The 23,406-nt window shown below is 40.4% G+C and overlaps 1 protein-coding gene across 2 annotated transcripts; it reads right to left on the minus strand.

Annotated features, from left to right (window-relative positions):
- Nucleotides 1-829: 829 nt before the first annotated feature.
- On the minus strand, nucleotides 830-18,351 carry ivns1abpb (influenza virus NS1A binding protein b). Of its 2 annotated transcripts, none has more exons than XM_017725696.2 (15): nucleotides 18,206-18,351; nucleotides 12,326-12,519; nucleotides 12,117-12,237; nucleotides 10,473-10,645; nucleotides 8,007-8,082; nucleotides 7,720-7,893; nucleotides 7,198-7,323; nucleotides 6,857-6,961; nucleotides 6,079-6,196; nucleotides 5,220-5,444; nucleotides 3,399-3,520; nucleotides 3,183-3,309; nucleotides 2,826-2,957; nucleotides 2,542-2,715; nucleotides 830-2,166 (listed from the first exon to the last, which is right to left on the minus strand). In XM_017725696.2, the coding sequence occupies exons 3-15, from the start codon at nucleotides 12,225-12,227 to the stop codon at nucleotides 1,904-1,906; spliced, it is 1,926 nt and encodes a 641-aa protein (XP_017581185.1). In that variant the 5' UTR covers nucleotides 12,228-12,237; nucleotides 12,326-12,519; nucleotides 18,206-18,351; the 3' UTR covers nucleotides 830-1,903. The 2 variants fall into 2 exon arrangements, with proteins under 2 accessions (XP_017581185.1, XP_017581184.1); XM_017725695.2 differs by having other exon boundaries at nucleotides 6,079-6,199.
- Nucleotides 18,352-23,406: the final 5,055 nt, after the last annotated feature.

Consider the following 23,406-nt stretch of genomic DNA (forward strand, 5'->3'; position numbering starts at 1 on the left):
AACAGGAACTCAAGTAACCAACCAAAATCTCTGAGGAATGTTTCCAACAGCTTGCTGAAAGTGTGACACGAAGAATTAAGGCAGTTCTGAAGGCAAAAGAGGGTCCAACCTTTACTAGCAAGATGTACCTAATAAAGTGGCCAGTGAGTGTAAAACTCAGAAGACTGGTGTAGGATCACTGGTGGGTTTGGATAGTAAATAAAACATCTATATCTGTGTTGTAGTCATGGCAACCCCTAGTTCCTATCACCACCACTGTAAAGACATCAGTCTCTAGAATCAAACATTTCACACCAAACCGCTCTCACGATAATTCATGTAGAAAGAAAGAAAAAAAAAAAAAAAATCAGTGGAATTCCCCTTTAAGCAAAGCAAACGCTCATCTGTATTAAGTTTATAAAAAACGTGCCCCCAGACGTTTAACAGGCAGCGTAGTTCACTACTAGACCCCAGTCTTAATCAAAGATGCTTGGGAAATGCCAGCTGTCTAGCCCTGGTGACCTGCACTTGTTCCTGTTCGAGCCCATCACAGATTAAATTAGCAGCTTAACGACCAAGTGTAGTAGCAGAGGTTCACCCTTCAGGACGTTCGGAGACTTCCCACAGCCAGAACCCTGACTGAACCCACTCTACTAGCCTCTGCTGCAGCCTGACCGCCTAGCGTAAGCGGAAGGATCCCGGATTAGGATTACCGTCTTTTTATGAATGGCCAACAGCAGCCATCAGTTTTGTAACCCAGACAACAGAATTTATCCCCATTCAAACTGTCAGAAGGGACTGTTGGCCCTTTTGTAGGTGATGGAAGTGATTCAAATGAACAAATAGCAGGCCTTATTCCACAGATACCTTTATTACATATGAAAGATCAACCTAGTATGTACAAACTGTAAATTCATCTCAAATTAAAAGTCCTAAAAGTCAAAACAGGCGGAGATAGATGCACTGAGAGACAAGGCCTGAAGTCAAAAACTATTAATAAACCGCAGCACCAAGTTCCTCAGCAAAAACATACAGTACGAACTGGAAGGTTGAATGCTGGCTTCTCTGTGTTCCTTAGTTTTATCCATTCATCATATTAGTCACTCACCAGAATATAAAAATCATAAAAAAGGCAATTGTAAAAAGATACCTCCTTATACAGCAACACTACAACATGACAACCTCTTGTAGAACGACTTGAGAGGCTTTCACTGCAATCATACTTCTCTCCTCTAATGTGCAAGACCTTCTTACTAGTCAGAGTTTGAATGTACTAACAACTAGGTTTCCCATTAGTCTAACAGCAGCAAGCTACAGAGTATATACTGAATTAAATTTGTCAATTCCAGCAATTCACTGAAATCGTGTCTTTCTGATGAGATTTCAACCTCGTATATTCCCCCATTCTTAATAAGAAAGACTAATAATGGAGAAAACATAATATCTACAGCTCAGTATTTAATGCAATATGCAAAGGCTTAAATGTTGCTTTAGGCAACCTTGTGTGATTCTGTCACACACTGCTAATTTCCCCCAGAAGCTCCAGAGATAACAGGAAGAAAAACAAAATTTGGGGAAAAAAAAAAATAAACCCCAACCCACCACATTAGGGGTGGGCAATATGAAATCATTGTTATTGTGACAACATGTTTAAATTGTCACAATGTGTACGATATCAGACGTGCATGTGTCTTTAGTGCACCATAGTATGTGAAACACTGAATAAAAACCTGCCCTCACTTTTAATAGCATTTTAAATTAAAATGCATCTCTACTGATGAATTTTGATCTCTAACCTCAAAAAAATCGTCATGGCCATGACATGTCAAGCATCATGACACATTTTTGTCATATCGCCCATCCCCAAATAGAAAGACTATGCCATCAAGCCCATTTACTGGAGGAATTAAAACCTAATGCTCCTCTACTCCTCCAATTCAGCCAAAGCCTCCACACAGGCGCTCCATTCGTTTGTTTCTGGGTCATACGCCTCCATGGTGTTCAGAAAGTCATTCCCATCGAAACCCCCGACAGCACAGACCACCCCGTTCAGCACGGCCACGCCCGCGTTGCTACGTGCTGTCGTCATACTTCCCAGCATCCTCCATTCGTTCCGAGCCGGGTCATAGACTTCGACGCAGCTCAGAGCACGTGACCCATCGAATCCTCCCACCACAAACAGCTTTCCTGTGAATAAACAACCACTCCAGTTAGCAAGATATACACACACTTCACGATCATCGACATGCATTTATCCACTTTATTTGCAGCTTGCATGGTGTTCATTGATGGTTATGAACTTCCATTACCTGTTAGTTACATTATCCTAGTAGCTCCACTACAAAAATGAAAATAAATGAGAATGCAAATTTGGCATTTTTTCCTCTCAAAAGTAGCGCTTTAAGCCCCAACATAAACTAGCTCTGCAAGCAATACACACAGTGAGCTACACTTCACATGGTTTAGTAAGAGTTCTGTTAAAAACCACCTCTTCCTAACTGGAGCTTTAAACAAACTCATTTCACTCTCACTGATTAATTTTACTTCCTGCTTTAGGCTCACCCTCATGCACAGCCACTCCAGCCCCTCTGCGGGCCACGTTCATGGGGGACACGAGGGTCCAGGTGTTGTTCTCGGGGTTAAAGCGCTCCACTGAGTTCAGGCAGTTCCACGATTCGGCACCACCAATCACGTACACGAAGCCGTCCAGCTCACACACAGCTGCCTGGTGCCTCCCTAAAAACAGCAGAGAGAGAGTCTGCATCAGAATAATGAACAGCTTGTTTTTAACATTTAAAATTTTTTTTTTTTTTTTAAAGTTTAAATCACTTTAATTAAGGACTTACGGATATTGAGAGGTGCGCAGCTGGTCCACGTTTTGGTCACCGGGTCGAATGAGTCACAGTTCTTAAGTCCCTTCTGCCCACAGGGATCAGACCCTCCGACCACCAACAGCCGGTTATGTAAAGTGCACACACCTGCAACACAGCATCAGTGTCAGTTAATGTTGTCTGGGCTTCACAAGATGAACTGAAACAGAGTAATAAACTCCAGAACTCAACAGCTTTAAAAATAAATTTAAAAACAAAAATCAATAAATAACATTTCTTTGTAACAAGCATAAAAAAAACAAACAAAAAAAAAAAAAACACAACATACTAGAAACAAAGCTTTAGGAAACTTCAGACTATATGGAAATGTACCCGCATTACAGCGGTTAGTTCTGAGCTCAGGAACTCTCGTCCACTCGTCAGCCCGTGGGTCATACATCTCTCCACAACTTAACTCGTCCGAGTGACCGTTTGAGCCACCCATTACATACAGCTGGCCCTGAGAAAAGAGAAAAGGTCTCAGACACTCGGCAAACATGTCTACACCTTCATTAATACCAGGGACCAACAAGTGGAACCAGGCCTCACCATCAGGACTGCCATCTGGAAGCGGGCGCGAGGAGTTCTCATCGGAGCAATGAAAGTCCAGCAGTCCTTCTTCGGGTCGTAACACTCAACGGTCCTCAAACATTCCTCCCTGTTGTAGCCACCTGTATGAAAAGCAACCACTTAGTTTTAATAGGTAAAACAGCAACAGACCTGCAAGAACTAATTATTTACATCCTGATATCAAAATATGAGGTATTCAAATTTGAAACGCACAACTTGCTCATTCCAGGTCTCAAGTAGAACCTGGAAACCTCAATAAGCAATCATCAGTTACACTGGAATGTCAAGTGGTTTATATGCATGGACAGAGTGGCCCTCATGAAGTCAATGAGCAGCATTTGCTGGGTTTTTTTTCCCCTCCCTCTTTGTATTAGGACTGAAAATATTTTTCCTATTTAAACAGCAAATGTTGAAAAAATAAAATGCAATTGTCAAATCACACTAATAATAATAATAATAATAATAATAATAATAATAATAATAATAATGTTTTTAGATGCTTCTTAAAAGTGAGCTCTAAGCTTGACTGTCTAATAAAAGTTGAACTGACCTCCACAGTTTAGAAGCAGAATAACTGAATGAGTCTCTCCCCATTTCTGTATTTTACAGAATGTGTTTGCTGAAGGTCAGTATCTGCAGATCCAAGATCTCGTGCCAGAACATTAACAGATAGACACTCTGTGCTGTAAGCAGAGCTTTAAGGTAAATTAGAGCCTTAAAATCTAAGTGAGTCTAAGTTGAGTCTTAAGACTCAACACTGCTGTTTTAAGTTTTAAGTGGGAAATTTACGCTCAACACTGAACTTGTGAACTGCCTGTAGAAGTGTTAGACCAATGAGAAGCAACCAAACACCCACATCACAGCCACAGCAAGCCGGGAGTAAATGGCAGCGTTCAAGCCTCAAGCTAAAAAAAGTGCCATCAGCAGCAGTTTTTCATGCTTATTGATATTTTAAATGTTTAGTTGTTGCAGGGTTTCAAGTACATCTTAATATATGTAATACACTGAAACCTTTCAGATCTTTTTTTATCCAGCACAGAATGTGGGAGGTGGGAATATGGGAACTGCAAAATACTTTAATTTTAAATAATGAAGGGAAAAAAAGTTTGATAATCTTTTCAGATTTTTTTTATTGCTTACCATCTCTTTCCTACCCTTAACATTGCTTAATTTTGATAGCTAGTGTGTCAACAGTGCAGGATTTACCGTTATCTGTATGGCCAATTAAGCTTAAGATGAAACAAGGATTTTCTGTAGTGATTCAGCTTTGGCCCCGCGACCCTGACGGGGAAGCGGATTAGAAAATGGATGGATGGATGGATGGATTCAGCTTTGGCTGGAATAGAGCCATAAAAATCAGTCGATAGAAATAAATCCATGACTAGTTCATTGCGTTTCAATTCCTTCACCCTTCTAATACAAACAAATAAAACAATGCTTCACGGATGAACCTGAGATTACTGTAAATCACAGCATGTCAAAGTTCATGTTAAAGTGTAAAATTCTTGTTCAAACTGTGCAAATGAAGTAAAAAAAAAAAACACAAAAAAAAAAAAAACAGCTTATTCAAGTAGGGAAGTGCTACATACATACAATACATTAAAATTCCACAGCACAACCAAAAACACACCCCAAAATTAAAGATACTCAAAAGACTACTGATATTCTATAAAGCAACTTTCTATATAAATCACACACACTAGAAAGTTCCGGATGAGGTGGTCCTGGATGAGGTGGTTCAGGCTTTGGCTACACAAAGCCAGACAAGCTACACAAACCAAGTGTTTGCAGCACATTTACCTGCAGCGATGAGTTTTCCATCCAGTTCGGCGGTGCCCAGACCGGATCGGGCATAGTGCATGGGCTTCAGTAGCCTGTCGGTGAGCTCGTCCGGCGAGGCCTCCAGACTACGACTCTTCTGCAGGCAGGGCGTGGTGGAGGGGGAGCTGTGGGGGCTGCTGCGGCCATGCAGAGAAATCACACACAAGACGCCCCGCAGCACCGCCAGGCACAGGTATGTACTGTCTGAACCACAGGATGGGGAGGCAAGTACCAATTATTAATAACAGGCTCACAAAACTAAACAGTAAATAACTAATAAACAAGTTAAACAAATGAATGCGTTTTTCCCCCCATTTACAAAAATTTTTTGGATGTTCTCATAATGCAATTGCTGCTTTAGGACTCTTCTTTTGTTGCAAGAGCAAAAACAGCACAGGTAATTAAATATTACATGGATATTAGATGCTGATCTGAAGTCTATCTAAATATGAGCACCAGAAACCACAGCAGAAATATTTATCATCTTCTCTGCTTTAAAATCCTTTAGAATCTAATCAAACTTTATTTAAACTCGGAATACATTGAGGGAGACCCTCATTTACAATGTAGCCAAGCAATACAAAAATCAGAAATCAGGGATTGAAAAGCTGGGTAGAAATCAAAGATTATATATATAAAAAAAGTAATATTTTATAATAAAAAGGTACCAATCAACTGTCAAATCATTAAACCATTAAAATTGTAAGGAATTATCTGACAGCTCTCTGAAAACTGTAGCAGCGTAGCTCTGTAGGACTGGAGTTTGACATCCCTATAACATATCTGGAAGGCTGGAAACTGCATTGGAAAATGAAATGGAAAAGCGAAGTTGACTCACTGTTGGTTTTCTCTGATGCGATGTATTTCCACTCGTGTTTGTTGGGCTGGCCGTTGGGGCTGGAGGAGGTGGAGGCTGCACTCGGCTGCTTCTGCAGGCTCTCACGAGGGGCTTTCTTCTGCTAAACCACAACAGTGAGTTTTCTTTCTTGTAATATACTTTGTCTGGTTAGTATTTACAGTACTGACCACAACACTGACTGTACACACACTACTGCAGCTACACTATACAGACAAACGTTTCGGGAAGCTCTTAAATCATAGAACTCTCCCCTTAGTCACAGTAAAGGAAAACCTTAATGCTTCAGCAGTCCAAGACATTTTGGACAATTTTATGTTTCCAATTTTGTGTAAACAGTTTGCGGAACAACCTTGTCTGTTCCAGCATGACTGAGCCCCAGTGCACAAAGCAAGGTTCATAAAGACATGACTTGGTGAGTTTGGTTTGGAAGAACTTGACTGGCCCTCAAGGAGCCCTGACCTCAACCCCATCTAACACCTTTGGGATGATCTAGAATGGAGATTGTGGATGAATGGGCAGAAATTCCCACAGACTCTCTCCAAAATCTTGTAGAAAGCTTCCCAGAAGAGTGGAAGCTGTTACAGCTGCAAATGGGGACCAAGTCCATAGTAATGCCTATGGATTTAGAATGGGATTCATTAAAGCTCCTGTGGGTGTAGATCTCCTGTAAAGTGTAGGTGTCCCAATACTTTTGTCAATGTAGTGTATGAGTTATTTCTAGTGGCTTAGCCTGTGAGCCCTACGCCCACTCCTGTACCTGTACAAACTGGATGTGGTCATCCTCGGAGCCAGACACTTCAGCCTCCTCCACCGCTCTGCCATCATGCAGCTTGTGGTCTGCTGAGTAGTACAGTGTTTGCACCTGCAACAACACAGGAACTCCCTGTGGCTGTTGGCTTCACAGAAACAATGCTGTGGTTTGGCCGTTAGCACACACAGCTTACTTGATGCCAAGATAATGAGCAACATGGGACTAGATGCAAACGAGCCAACAGGCAACTCTAACTAAAGTGAACCATGAATTGTAAATCACTTGTTTCCCTATATTACTCTGACATCAATGTTTGTGAGTCAGAGGTCGAGGATGTTGATACCGACCTCATCCATCAGTTTCTCTAGTGGCTCTCCACTCTCCCACAGGCTGCGCTGAACCCAGCTGATCACTTTAGAGTAGAGCTTTCCGTTACTCGGCAAGTTCAGGTTCTCTTCCAACATCACCTCCAGCTAGGAAAGAAAAGAGCTGTATAAGTCTTCTGATGCAGAGCAGGCAGAAGTCGATCTAACGGTATTCTTCTGACCAACATATTCAGAACTTCACTGAAAACATCACAGTCCTCTTACGTTTTACTGCATTTATGTTTAGTCATATTTGTTCTAATGTTATGTAGTATTTTCACTGGTATAAACACACTCACTGCCCAGAAAAATGGTTGTAAACAATGTTTATACAGTACAGTACATAATCATACAGTGCAAGCAAATCAAGAAAATAGCAGAATATGTAAAAAGTACTAACCAGAGAAAAAAATAGAAGAGAAAGAGACAAAAAAAGGAGGAAAAAAGTGGAGAAAAAGAAAGAAAAACTGAGAAAGGTAAGTTTGAAGTCTTTTCCTAATTCACCTTAAGACGAGGAAGTTTGAGGAAGTCTTCTTTCTCTGAAATGTCCAGCAGGTGTTCCTGGATGTAGCCATCAATTTTCCCCAGCAGTCGTCCATCACTCATACTGCTGGCAAAGTTACGGTAAGCTATGGCACTCTGGCAGTCCATCTTTGACAACAGGTAATCTCCACAGATCTGGACGGAAGAGGGACGAAGAGAACAGACAAAGCACGTTTGAGGTAAAGAAGGCGACATTCGCAGAAACAGAATCTGATAGTCTGCATACTGAACAGCAGCGTCAGCCTCACCTGTTTGACTCTTTCCATTTTTAGCTTTTTCGCTGCTGAGTAGACACTGCGCACGAGATCTCTCTCAGCCTTGAGCCTGCGAAGGGAGAAAAGAAGGACAGTTTCGTTTGAAGCTTATTGCGGACTGACTGAGTGCTGTGTTTTCACAGTAGGCTTACAAAGATATGAGGCATGACTGATGGAAAAAAGACAAGCTTTCTCAGCGAGATGCACACTCAGCCTCAGTGATATCACGTGCACATGCACTCTCTGACAACAGCAGAACCAGCCCAATGGGCCGGTAACTTTTGCTTAACAAGATCATCACTTAATCCATTTTTTGTCCATAACACAAGAGAATTACATTTAATGTGCCTCTCTGTTGGAAAAAATCAGAACCCATTAAAAGTGTCTGTTCCCGGGCGCCTCCAGTCGTCTCTAATGGTTTTCTGTTTTTTTCTGATGGGTTGATATCACAGTGTAAAGGATTCAGATTGCTCTCTACATTGTCACAATATTGAAATATAATTACTCCGAAAGTTGTGGCAACTTTCTAGGAGGTTGTGAAGACGGTGACGAGACAGCAAAAGTAATCGGTACTACGTTGAGCAAGTTGTCACAACCTCCTCAAATCCTTGATGAGTTCTGTTTTAAATCAATATTACAGTTTTTGATAACCTAATCGTCACTAATCGTCTTCAGCAAGACTTTAAGTTTCAGTAGCCTTCTTGTTTTTTCTGCGAATAAACCTGACATTCTTGTCTTCTCGTAGTGGTAGCTTTTACTTTTAAAGTTTCCATATTTAATTACCTTATTAACAGCACAACAATGTTAATGTACACTATATTTCCAAAAGCATTCATTCACCCATCCAAATAATTGAATTCAGGTGTTCCAATCACTTCCATGGCCACAGGTGTATAAAACCAAGCCCCTAGGCCTGCAGACTGCTTCTACAGACATTAGTGAAAGAATGGGTCGCTCTCAGGAGCTCAGAGAATTCCAGTGTGGTACCGTGATCGGACGCCACCTGTGCAACAAGTCCAGTCGCGGAATTTCCTCACTACTAAATATTCCACAGTCAACTGTCAGTGGGATTATAACAAAGTGGAAGTGATTGGGAACGACAGCAAATCAGCCACGAAGTGGTCGGCCACGTAAAATGACAGAGTGGGGTCAGTGGATGCTGAGGCGCATAGTGCGCAGAGGTCACCAACTTTCTGCAGAGTCAATCACTACAGACCTCCAAACTTCATGTGGCCTTCAGATCAGCTCAAGAACAGCGTAGAGAGCTTCATGGAATGGGTTTCCATGGCCAAGCAGCTACATCCAAGCCTTACATCACCAAGTGCAATGCAAAGCGTGGAATGCAGTGGTGTAAAGCGCCACCACTGGATTCTAGAGCAGTGGAGACGAGTTCTCTGGAGTGACCAATCATCTGGCCATCTGATGGACGAGTCTGGGTTTGGCGGTTGCCAGGAGAACGGTACTTGTCAGACAAGTGTAAAGTTTGGTGGAGGGGGGGATTATGGTGTGGGGTTGTTTTTCAGGAGTTGGGCTCGGCCCCTTAGTTCCAGCGAAAGGAACTCTTAATGCTTCAGCACCAAGAGATTTTGGACAATTTCATGCTCCCAACTTTGTGGGAACAGTTTGGGGACAGCCCCTTCCTGTTCCAACATGACATACGTGTCCACCAGTGCACAAAGCAGGTCCATAAAGACATGGATGACTGAGTTTGGTGCAGAAGAACTTGACCAGCCTGCACAGAGTCCTGACCTCAACTCGATAGAACACCTTTGGGATGAATTAGAGCGGAGACTGTGAGCCAGGCCTTCTCATCCAACATCAGTGTCTGACCTCACAAATGCGCTTCTAGAAGAACGGTCAAAAATTCCCATAAACACACTCCTAACCCTTGTGGAAAGCCTTCCTAGAAGAGTTGAAGCTGTTATAGCTGCAAAGGGTGGGCCGCCATCATATTAAACCCTAGGGATTAAGAATGGGATGTCACTTGACTTCATATGCGTGTGAAGGCAGACAACAGAATACTTTTGGCAATATAGTGTATGTTTAGCGTAACTCGTCAATCAACAGTACGGTTTGCTGTTTTTCCTCATAAAACCGACAAAAACACCGTCGTGGCAGAGTGGCACTGACTTCATCAATAGGCTGGCAGTGCATGTCAGGCTGAGAGTGCATGTCTGCAGCCAGACCTTTTCCAATCAATTTTGGAATGTTAATCAAATACAATATCCAATTAAGTAGCCTATACACTATTTTAGCCAGAATAAAACTCAAAGCTCAAATACTCAAAACAGGAAAAAAATTTTTTTCAATTTGTTCAAAAATGGAACAAAATAGATTTTCACCAAAATCATGGCAAGATTTGATGTTTCATTATGAAGTGAATAATTTCCTAAAGCACTATAATCAAATCCTTTGAAAGTCAGGGATTTATACCTCTAACAGGCGTGTAAAGACACTTACTGTGCGGTATAAGCGTAGTTGAGCAGGATTTCTACAGCTTCTGGGTTCAGGTCATCAAACTTCACCAGAGAAATGCCCCCCTGAGGCTCTGCCTCACTGTTAAATACCTCAAACAGGTATGGACTGCAGCAGGCCAGGACTGCACGGTGGGCCATTAGCTCATGACCACAAACCTGAGGAAAGAAAATCAACAACCACAAGTGAGTACAATTTATCAGCTCCCAACTACCCTGTCAATCAATGGAAAGGGACCACCAAAGAAGCATGGCTGTTCCTTGCAATGATCGTCTGAGGACAACAAGAAGTAGCTCTAGGCTACATGTAGGTAGGAACAAACAAGAGTATGAAATTTCTAAAATCAAGTTTACTGTCCTGAATTTTGCCAACACTGGTAGGCATGACACTAGACGGCTACTGAGGTCAGTGAACAGTTCAATTGACTACAAACTCAGGACCAAAAGATGAATTCAGGGGTCCAGATTTAAAGCAGAACTGTAAGATTTTGTTAAAACAGAACAGTTAAAAAATAATTTAAAACTCGAAGGTGTTGAGTCGGGAGTTTCTCACACCATTTTTTTTTATTAACGCCACAAGACCAGGTTCAAAAAGAGGGTCTCGGTCAAGGTTTAAGTCTGCAAATCAAATGCAAATGCAAAATCAACACTGTACTGATAAAGATATGATGACAACAGCAGATAATTCACTCACATCCTCTGAATTAATTATTAAGTTTGTTAAGTGACCCTTATTAGTCCCACAACAGGGAAATTTCACCTCCACATTTAACCCATCTGTGAAGTGAAACACCACATACACACTAGTGAATACACACACACACACACACACACACACACACACACCAGGGGGCAGTGAGCACACTTGCCCGGAGCAGTGGGCAGCCTTATCCACAGCAACAAGGGAGCAGTTTGGGGTTGGGTGCCTTGCTCAAGGACACCTCCTGTACTGTCAACTCAGGAGATCGAACCGGTGACCTTCCACTCACGAGGCTGGTTCCCTGACCGCCAGCCCACGACCGCCAAGGAGCTCATAATCATCAGATTTATGCACTTGGGGAAGGGGTCTGAAGCACAACCCAAGTTACAAATGTTCACCTTAGTCCCTACATCTGGGGAGCCTGGGGACCAGATCTGGGAAACACTGTTCTAAACCAATTCAATGTGAAGGTGGAGCTCAAAGTAGGGGGTGATGTTGCGCTCGTCAAGAATGTCTGATATACTGATAAGCCTGTCCTTTGTACACAGTTGTACAGTAATTTAAAAATCACTGAAAAGCCCCCTAAAAACTCCAATTAAGCATGTCAAAGGGTGTCATATGCACTGAGAACATATTACTTGCGGTAAAAATAATCATTACCTTTTACAAGCGAAACCGTATTGTGAGATAATGATAGCGTTTCGCTAGCTGGCACCATTTTGCTGACTTTTTAGCAGTTCAAAAAGTACATGTTAGAAACTTGTAAGGGTTTGAGAGGCGGCATAATCCAGCACCAAAAGATTAAGTTGTCGCCAGATATTTATTCTTGTTAAGAGATTCCGAGTTTTGATCCACTAGCAGCGACACCACTGTACCTGTTACACTTCCATGGTGTTCCTTATCTATTATGTCCTTCATGTTTTCTTTTACCTGCAGCCTGACATCACAGAACTGCCCGCTCTTGCGAAGAGCGTTCATCTTCGCCACGGTGGAGTCCAAGAAGCTCTCATCTTCAAACACCAAACAGCCGTTGGGAATCATTCTGAAGGTTCTGCAATGAAGGGGGAACAGCCCGTGCCAAACATTACAAATGAGGGCACAACAAACAGACGGTCTTCTCTGTGTGCAAGAACACTTACCGAGTAGTTTGTTGAAGCTTATGTGGTTTAGCTGCTTGAAGGCACAGTGAGATGGTTTCTCTCAGAGGGCACAGAAAAGGTGACGTTAGTGGTCAGACGGCAGCGTCAGCATCAGCACTTCCCAGGCTCTGCACTTGACAAAGCTCCGCTGGTTAAAGAATACAGCCTCTTGAATTTTGGTTATGCATTATAACCTAAAAAGAAAACAAGAAACATGCTGGAAAAAGTCTCGCAGCAATACAGGCATTTGGCTTTGTAACATATGTAAACACTACGACCCTCAAGACAAGAAAAAAAAAAAAGTTATATATACATATACACAACGATCGGGCATTACCACCTCCTTGTTTCTATGCTCATTGTCCATTTGATCAGCTCCACTTACTGTATAGCTGCACTTTGTAGTTCTACAGTTACAGACTGTAGTCCATCTGTTTCTCATATACTTTGTTAGCCCCTTTTACCCTGTTCTTCAGTGGTCAGGACCCCCATGGACCCTCACAGAGCAGGTACTATTTGGGTGGTGGGTCATTCTCAGCACTGCAGTAACACTGACGTGGTAGTGGCATGTTAGTGTTGTGCTGGTCTGAGTGGATCAGACACAGCAGTGATGCTGGAGTTTAACTTCTCAGTGTCACTGCTGGACTGAGAGGAGTCCACCAAACAAAAACATCCAGCCAACAGTGTCCTGTGGGCAGCGTCCTGTGACCACTGATGTAGGACTAGAGGATGACCAACACAAACTGTGCAGCAGCAGATGAGCTGTCGTCTCTGACTTTACATCTACAAGGTGGACCGACAAGGTAGGAGTGTCTAAGAGAGTGGACAGTGAGTGGACACAGTGTGTAAAAACTCACTGTTCACCTCTCAACTGTCTTGATTACATTTTCTCAATGAATCGGTAGCTGAATGATAAAGCATATTTTAAATTTCTCCCATACAATTTCAAACAGTGTCTTATCAACACTGATTTATGGCCATTTTTACCCCCCACATAATGCTTTTATACAATAGAGTCTTTGTAAAGGCTTTTTCGCCCCATTTCAGTAAGGTATTGTGAGACCTTTGTATGGTTTGAAAAGGGTTCACATGGTTGGTTATTCACATAATTTTAAAACCTCTGATTGTTTGATTAACTGTCAAGGAAAAAAAAAATCTGCAGATTACTTGATTACTAATATAATTACAATGACCACACTATAATAAATGCTAACACACTTTGTGTTATCTGTTGTAAAGCCATGGTAATGTTTAAAAGACACTTCTGAAATATAAATGATCCTTTTTCTGACTAATGTTTCAGATCATATTTAGCAGAACTGATCACATTATATAATTTAAAAGACTAAACATTTCCACTGAAATATAATAGCTTTTGTCCCCACCTCTGAACGTCTGTATTATCACTTTACACCAGCTTGCATGAAATTTTTTCCCTGTAATCTCGTGTTTTAACCCCTTCCACCACCCTGACCCATCATGGAAGAAAATGCTCAGAAAATCTCAGGCACTAAAAAACAAACCTGTATTCTGTAACTAAAATGCTCAAAGTGAAACACATGAGAGGATGTATACTGTATAGGTGGGCAGTGTAATGATATTCCATTGTTAATTGTAATGAATTACATTATCATGATTATATTCTCTTCTGAGCAAATCGTGGATGTCATCAGTACTTAAATGACACTGATCGACGGCATGTTTTATTAAAAGGAGCGCATAATCAGCCCCGTTTAACACCTCTGTGCCATAAATAGATTTTTAAAAGTACATTTTAGGCCAAAATCTGCTCTTAAAACTATTTAGCAATATCTAGGCATCAGGCACGGCACGTGTACCCATTTCAGGTGATAGATTTGAGGTGGACGTCTGGTTCCTATCACCACCACTGTGAACAGTTCTGACTCTGTAAGTTTCTCTAGACCTGAGCGTTTCACACCAAACCGCTCTGAATGACTCAGTTTACATATTAAACATGTGATTAGACAGAAGTTTTGAAAATTTGGTGGACCTTTTTAAGTGTCATGATAAATATTCGCCATATCGCCCACTCCTAGCTTGTTCTCTCGTTGGGTGAAAGGGTGGGGTTAAGGTACCTTTTGGGAGGCCAAATTAAAACATCCGCATGGGGCAGCTTTGGGCAGCACTGGTCAAAGACACAGCAACTCTGAGAACGAAGGTTATCTTACATTAATACATATTTTTAGACCTAATTTCCTATTTAATTTCTAGATTTGGTTACTTATTTTCCAAATATCCTGAAGAAATGAGCTAACAAACATAAATGAAGTGTAAACACAGTAACGCTTAAGTCACAGAAGATGGGAAACAGGAAAGAAAGGACTTCCTCACTGAAGCAGCACTAATGGTGCTCAGTTCATTCATTCAGGTGCTGAAGCTGAAAGCCAGCGCACGGGACTGGAGGCGTGAGGATCCGGGTCAATTGGTTTATGGATTTAACCCAGAGGACAGCATTAACTGGGCCGCTACCTGTAACACTACATCACCCTCTGACGGCTCCAACGGAAAAATTTCACTAATTCAGTACACATTTTACATTATTAACTGAGTAATATGTTGATTGCTTTGACAATAAATCAAGTAATCAGTTTTTTAAAATTTACTGAATAGCGAACCAAACTTTTAGATTCTAAAACACTTTTTCTAGAAAAAAAAACTAAACAGAGAAGCTTTTAAATGGACCTTTTTAAACAGGGTATTAAAATATGCATCATCATGCAAAGTTACAACGAATCACTGTCAATTTATTTATAAGGAAGGTAAATCTTATATGGATGATTTTCTTAAATAAAATAATGGAGCTCAAACAATCGTGGCATTGTGACAATTATTTGTTTTTGTATTTCCAGTACATGCAGATACTAAGAACTGGTCAGCTGTAAAGGGGAGTCTGTTTCTGATTACACACAAAGGCAACAACACTCCCTTGATTAAAAAAAAGATCCATCCAATTTCAAAGCGCCATAATTTTTACAATACGTGAGGCACCAAGGAACCATCACAATCCAATTAAAAGAGGGAGTCAAAGTTTCTGACTGAGGCTCCCTTCAGTCTGAGAAAAGATGCAGGGGAGTCCCCCTTTAATACATGCGTAGGAATGCAGCCCAACATGCAATCAGCGTATCATACTCTCTTAAATATCTTCAACTAGTTTACACCATATTATCAGAACATTACACTTCATTAATATTCTCTTTATTCTGTGTGGACCTGTCTGCCCCGTTTCCCCCTTTCTGTCGGTCATGTGCTCGAGATGTGGAAAAGGATTTAACCTAACTTAACCTACAGCCTTATCTCACCTGCTCAATCACATGAATTATCTCTGCTGTCATCCACTGCCCATTTACTAATGGAAATGTACTAGAAATTTACTAAACCTCTTAAATGCCTGGAGACCGCCGGTGGTTCCAAAACGCACTTGGTCATATTCTTCATGACTTTCATATTTCATAAGCTACATTCAGAAGCTGGGCGTCGTGTGAGGCTGTAACTCTTCTTTCCAGTCAAATAGATGGTGATGTCATTTTAAACCCTTATAATAAAAGAAGCTGAACTCAGTTTGTTTTTCTACTGAAAGTCGAGCCGTTTTTCCCCAAATCTGGGCTATAAACTATAAACAGACTCTTCAGTGATCTGCTATGTAAACATTACTTTTATAAAATAATACAAAGAGTATCTGAAATATGTGGCTTTCAGCAGTAAATTGTAAGTATATAGCGATAGGTGTATGATCATAAAACATAAATAAATCAAGTTAAAAATTGCATTTGTTTCATGTAATTACTGAATAATCTGCCTCACGACTTGGTCAGGTAAAGTCAAAATGGACCAACCAAAATATACCCTGGCGAATAAGAGGTTAAATAAAGCAGGAGACTTACCAGTACTACAGTAGACAAATGTAAATGCAGTGCACACATGACGTTACTTTTCCATAATGTCATGCGGACTATGTGCCAGAAAGAAAAACAAACATGCCATCACTTTGTTTTCATGTTGCTTGACCTCTTTTTATTGAGAAAGAATACATGATGATTTGCATTTACAACAAGAAACGCTGAATTGGTGTCAGAATTGAACACAGTCTTTTGATGTACAGAAGGCACAGCTATTTCCACAGCTCAGGTCACTGTTTAAATGCAGTCTCATGTGTGCATTTAAATTACAAGAAAAAAGAAGTCAAGCAAGGTGAAAACAGTGTAGTGGAGGTTTTGCTTTTCATTTTGGCTCATATTCTGCATGTTACTATGGAAACGCAATGCCATGTGTGCACTAAATTTCACCGGTTTCATTGTTATGACTGCATTTCAAAAGAGATAAATCTGTTTAAAGAGCTGCACAGCAGAGTGGAGAACAGTATAGTCATGGCTTCACTACATTTTAAGATGGACTGTGCTCAATTCTGACAAATTCAGCATTTCAATTTTTTTTAAACAACATAAAAACAATTTAACAGTTGTTTGGTTTTTCAATCTGGCAAGCATTCTGCATGACATTATGGAAAAGTATGGTCATGCGTACACAGGGCTTGGATGTAAAGGAACAGGCGTGTTGGGAACACATATATAAAATATGTAAATTAAGTATCTGTATTCATTGAAAGTTACATTTTGTGAAGGCAGTATTCATAATACAGTTACTTTTTACATTTATCTGAGAATACACTAAACAAAAAGTACATTCAATGCTTGTTTATTTACTACTTTAAAAGTTTTTTAAGCTCCTTCTAAAGCCTGACTAGACTGATAAATCAATGTGATGATCAGTTATTAATCTCAGTGTTACTGAGCTCTGCTAAAGTCTGAGTAGACTGATAAATCAATGTGATGATCAGTTATTAATCTGTGTTACTGAGCTCTGCTAAAGCCTGACTAGACTGATAAATCAATGTGATGATCAGTTATTAATCTCAGTGTTACTGAGCTCTGCTAAAGTCAGAGTAGACTGATAAATCAATGTGATGATCAGTTATTAATCTGTGTTACTGAGCTCTGCTAAAGTCTGAGTAGACTGATCAATCAATGTGATGATCAGTGATTAATCTCAGTGTTACTGAGCTCTGCTAAAGCCTGAGTAGACTGATCAATCAATGTGCTGATCAGTTATTAATCTTATGAGTAATAATCTTAGCATTAGTGATGTACTGGACTCTCAAATGCTTTTTGTGGCAAGTTACACGTCAATAACTGAAAATCACACAGCTAGTCACTTTAAAGGGACCCTTCTGAAATGTAACCTGTGACAGACCAACACAGCATAACCTACACTGTTAAAGGCGGTTCTTCCAGGATTCTTTTGTAAAGGCAATGGTTCTAACTGCATGGAACCATGAAGACTCAACGAACCATTCAAGTCATGTCTTTACTAAAGAACCCTCTTTTTTAAAAGTAGTGCGTCTGCTAGTAACACAAAACGACGGTGGCTTCCCAGCTACCTAGCTAACTTTAAACAACAGACTCATCTTGAATTTAAGGGAAATCGACCATAAAACACGCGGCTGCAAAATAGCTGAGCCGAGTTTACGTTTAATTCTAATTTCCCGTTCCACCTTAAAAGCTACAGCCGTTACAAGCTGGCGCGCGTGAAGCGCCAGGCTGCGGCTGCAGCACCATTTAAGGTGGAACGGGAAATTCAAACAATTTACGGTAAATGCGAACAACAACTTCGCCACGAAGTAAAACACAACTCAAAATAATGACACACTTAAAAATAAATTTCCGTTAAGATTTCCGATTAATACTAACGATATCGCCATGTTTAGCTAATGACAGCGCAAGCCGTTAACTTTCACTAAACGCAGGCTGGCTAACGTTAAGTTAGCTACACAAACGGACGTTTAACGCTTTAAAAGCAGCTTACCGGGTATCTCTGACTGCCTGAGGCGGCGGACATGGTTTAATTATCCTCGAAGATGCAGGCGAACTCCAAAAAAAATGAGATTCAAAAGTCATAAAACACAGAAAAACCACAACCCTCCAGCCTTCGCCAGCAGCTGTGAGCGCGAAGTGAGGAGCAGCCCGCGTTTAACGAAGCGGAGCCGCCAATGACAGAGCGGGAGGAGGAGCTTAGGGCCGTGTTCCATTTAGCGCTCTTCGCAGTGTGCTGCACTCTAGTAGACTTTCTAACACATCCTACTAAGACCACTGGCTAGCGTGAGATGTTCTGAGCTGAAGCAGAACCGGAGCAGAACTGGAGCAGAACTGAAGCAGGGCCGAGGTTGAAGACCCCAGGTCTAAGACACACCAGCAATTGAGGACTGAATTCCATGCACCACCTAAGTCTTCTAGTTAGCTTATCAGAAATACACAGATTGGAACACAGCCTGAGTTCCAGGCGAAGTTCGGGAAGTGTGCGGATATTTCTATTAATCAAGCGTTATTAAACCATAAAAATGAGACACTTTTTCATAAATATGACTTAGAATCTCCTAATTATACCTTGCTATCTCATAATAGTGAGACCATATCTCATAATTGACCTAGTGTCTCATAATTACCGCATATACCCAATGTCTCATACTTATGATTTATGATCTCAGAATTATGACTTGCTCTCTTATAACGAGATCTCATTATATGGAGAAAGCGTCTCATAATTTTGATTTAGTATCTCATAATTATGACTTACTATGTCATAACCATGACGTGCAGTCATAATTACAACTTAGTATTGCATAGTTACAACAGATAGTTAATAATAATGAGATAATATCTCATAATTATGATATACTCTCACAATTACGACTTGCAGTCTTATAATAAAGACATCTTGTTGCAGAATTCGGATTTATTATGTCATAATTATGACTTGCTATCTCATAACTACAACTTGGTATCTCATATTTACAACTTAGTATATCATAATTATGACTTAGTGTCTCATAATTATGACTTGCTATGTCATAATTATAACTTCTCTCATAATAACGACATAACATCTCATAATTTTGAGAAGATTCTCATTATCATGAAATAGTAAGTCATTATAATGCAATCTTACGTTATAATTATGAGAAACCTTCTCTGTATAAAAACTCATTTTAAACAAAAAGGAGGCTATGAACCGTAACAACACTTACACTTTCAACGTCTTTAGCAGAGGAAAAGATCTCGTTTTAGACATCTCTCATCTTCTACTGTTATTAGAAAGCTACTTTGTTGCTATGGAACAAATGAATTCACATCTTGGCATTGAAAGATGATCAGGATGGAAAGAGGGAGGCAGTTTTACAAGAGTTATTTATGATTGACTGAAGGGATTGTTTCCCCCGGTCCCCATCAAATCAGGCCCCGTGGCTCTCTGATGAAGGCGCTGAATCTTGAACGGCCTACAATTAACTTACTGTAAAACATTTACAGTTCATTAATGCCTCACAGGCCCAGAGTGATGGAGTGGTTGTGTAACACTAAACCTCTAGACCTCTTAAGCACATTATCCTATACTAAGCCCCCCAGCCCACATGAACAATGCACAGGCGACGCTCGCTCTGATGGCCCATTCATGCAGGACAGATGAGACCTGGCAGTGTCTACATAAATATTTCAACCATGAAATTTATGACTTTATTGCCAGCCAAAGCCGTGACTCACAGCGATGGCTGCGATGCTATCTGGATACTTTCATATTTATACAGCCTCTCTCATTCTTGCCGTCCGGTAATTCATACCAAAATAAAAGGTTTCAGAACAACAACATGGCAACGCTGGCACAAAGTTCCTGAGTAACACTGAAGGAAGTGGTTTAGGAAGGAAGGGAGTGGGAGGTACTGCCTCTCTCAACTTTACACTGTAGATAGAGTTCAGTGAGCTAATGGTGGCAGGAAGGCTGGTGTATATACGCTATCTGCTCTGTTGGTAAACAGTGAGCGGCCCAATAAGACACAGTATAGATACCCAGACCATTTAAAGGAGAATAGCACCAATTTTTCCAAACAGCCGCTAAGCTCATTCATTCATTTTTCAGAGACAGGACGAAGCAGAAAACCTATATTTAAAGGCAAATTTCACCAATTTTTCATTCAGTTCATTTTCAGTTCAGTGGTTCAGATGTAAACAGAGTCATTCAGAGAGGTTTGGTGTGAATTGGTTGATTGTAGAGACTCTGATGTCTTTACAGTGGTGGTGATAGGAACCAGGGGTTGCCATGACTACAATACAAATACAGCCATTTATATTTTATTTACTATCCAAAACCACCAGTGAACCTACAGGTGTCCTCTGCATTTAATAAATACACTGACATATATTTGTTTTTCTATGGTGCATTTCTATGTGTAATATTACTATGGTATCCCAGATGGTTGCTATGATGTTGCTAGGACATTGCTATGGTTTCCCAGGTGGTTGCGAAGGTGTTGCTGGGACATTGCTATGGTAACAAAGGTGATTGCTAAGGTGTTGCTAGGACATTGCTATGGTAACAAAGGTGGTTGCTAAGGTGTTGCTAGGACATTGCTATCGTATCCCAGATGGTTGCTATGGTGTTGCTAGGACATTGCTATGATAATCCCAGGTGAATGCTAAAGTGTAGCTAGGACATTGCTATGGTATCCCAGGTGATTGCTATGATATCACAGGTGATTACTAACGTGTTGCTAAAACATTGCAATGGTATCCCAGGTGATTGCTAAAGTGTTGCTAGGACATTGCTATGGTATCCCAGGTGGTTGCTAAGGTGTTGCTAGGACATTTCATTAAAGACAAAAGCAGGATAGCCATACAGTCCCGTCCAAAATTCAGAGACCACTCTTCATTTATTTAATTTCTGGTCAAAACAGCCATTCAGTTCAAGTAACTCATTTTTCAGAAACAGGAAAAAGCAGGAAACCTATATTTAAAGGTGAATTCCACTGATTTTTCAAAGTATTACAGAGTGAACAGATTGATACAGAGTGCTTTGGTGTGAAATGGTTGATTCTTGAGACACAGATGTCTTTACAGTGGTGGTGATAGGAACCAGGGGTTGCCATGACACAAATATATACATTTTATTTACTGTCCAAAACCAGCAGTGAAAATACAGGCATTTTAAAATATATTTGGTTAATATGGCAACATATTCTCAAATACATTTTAGTGTTTGGAATGTATCAGCGCAGACTGCAACGTATTTGACATGTATTTCAAAAATATATCAAATATATATCCATATATGTTTTTTTCCATTTGAGTGCTTTTACCAGATCAGTAAAACTCTACACTCTTAAAAATGGTTCTTTATGGGTTCTTTAGAAAACATAATGATTCTATTTAGAACCATGAACACTCAAAGAACCATCTGCATGATTAAAGCGTTCTCTGCATCATGAAAGGGTTCTTCAGATTGATGGAAAATGCATGAACGTGTTGTAATGGTTCTTCTATTATAACAAGCTTGACATCATAACAATAGAAGAACCCTTTTGTGTGCTACATAGAACCATTTTCTTTACTAAAGAACCCTTGAGGAATCATCTTTTTTAAGTGTGTAGGAACCTGACAGGTGATCTAGAGCGAGTCAGGTAAGTACCACTATTTACAGAGAGACGTGATATAAGGTGGCATATTAAGACAACAGTGGTGCATCACTGTTAGCAGTGCATTCATCTGTGTGGTCTGTATAGTAGAGTAGTGTGTGTGGATTGGGACGCAGCCCCTTTTAGAAGCAGACTGCCTTTCTTGACTGTTACAAGCATATCGGGATCTACAAAGCCTCCAGAACAGAGATAAAGTTGAACATTTACCAGTTTAAAAGTTCACACTGAAAGTATGTCAGTGAGGCTGTAAATCTGAAATGATTGACAGACTTCCAGGAATAAGAACAGTAGGAGAGAAAACAGCACACAAGGTAGTGCCACTTATAAATGTACAAAGATGGACCTTTAAAAAGATGACACTAATAGATTGTCCCCATAATTAATTCAGTTTCTTGTTCCGAGGATTTGATAAGGCCATGTTGTAACATTTCCAGCCATAAAGAGAACTTGTGCTCAGTTTGAAGCCTCATTTCTTTGTTCTAAATGTGAATTAATTTGGGTTTCATGTATGATTGTGTGAAATTGTGAGAGTTCCTTACAAATGTAGCTGTTTTTCTTTTACGCCTTTCAGTTTTCCCCACTGACCCGCAGCTATGCTGAAACAGGCAGCAGGAGTCACTTCCACTTTTCATCAAACTGCTCAGTCTCAGAGTACCCCAAGGCTTCTTGGTATTCATAAAATATGCTCTTGCTTAATTGGGCTGTGAATAAAAGCAGTTCATGACCTTGGCAGCAATGTAAGTCGCATAGCAAACTACAACCCCATCTCCAAAAAAGTTGGGATGCTGTGTAGAATGTAAATAAAAATAAGATACAATGATATGCAAATCAGGTAAAGTATATTTTTAAAGGAAAATACTACAAAGACAACAAATCAAATGTTGAAACTGAGAAATTTTATTGTTTTATTGAAAAATATAAGCCCGTTTTAAATTTGACGCCAACAACACGTTCCACAAAAGTTGGGACGGGGGCCTGTTTTCCGCTGTTTCATCACCTCTTCTTTTAACAACACACTATAAGCATTAGAGAACTGAGGAGACGCTGCTGTAGTGTTGAAAGAGAAATGTTTCCCGTTCTTTTTTGATACACTATTTCAGCTGCTCATCAGTTCAGGGTTTCCTTTATTGTATTTTTCATAGTATAATGTGCCAAAGGTTTTCAGTGGTGACCAATCTGGACTGCATGCAGGTCAGTTTAGCACCTGGACTCTTTTAATACAGATCAAACATGTATCTATCACTCAGCATTAATGGTGCCTTCACAGATGTGCATAAGAATACTGGCTTTTGGACTGATAACAAGCTGAGTGGTCTTAAGCCCGGAGGATGCAGCGTCCATGACTTCCTAAAAGAATTTGTCGGACCACAGGACACTTTTCCACTTCCACCTCAGTGCATTTTAAATGAGCTCTGGCCCAGAGAAGGTGGCAGCATATCTGGATCCTGTTCATACACAGTTTCTTCTTTGCATTTCAGAGTTTTAGAGATATTTTGTACTGTAGATGATGAAAAGCTAAAGTTCTTTGCTATTTTATGTTGAGAAA

This window comes from Pygocentrus nattereri, chromosome 17 (assembly GCF_015220715.1).
Source record: "Pygocentrus nattereri isolate fPygNat1 chromosome 17, fPygNat1.pri, whole genome shotgun sequence".
NCBI lineage: Eukaryota > Metazoa > Chordata > Actinopteri > Characiformes > Serrasalmidae > Pygocentrus > Pygocentrus nattereri.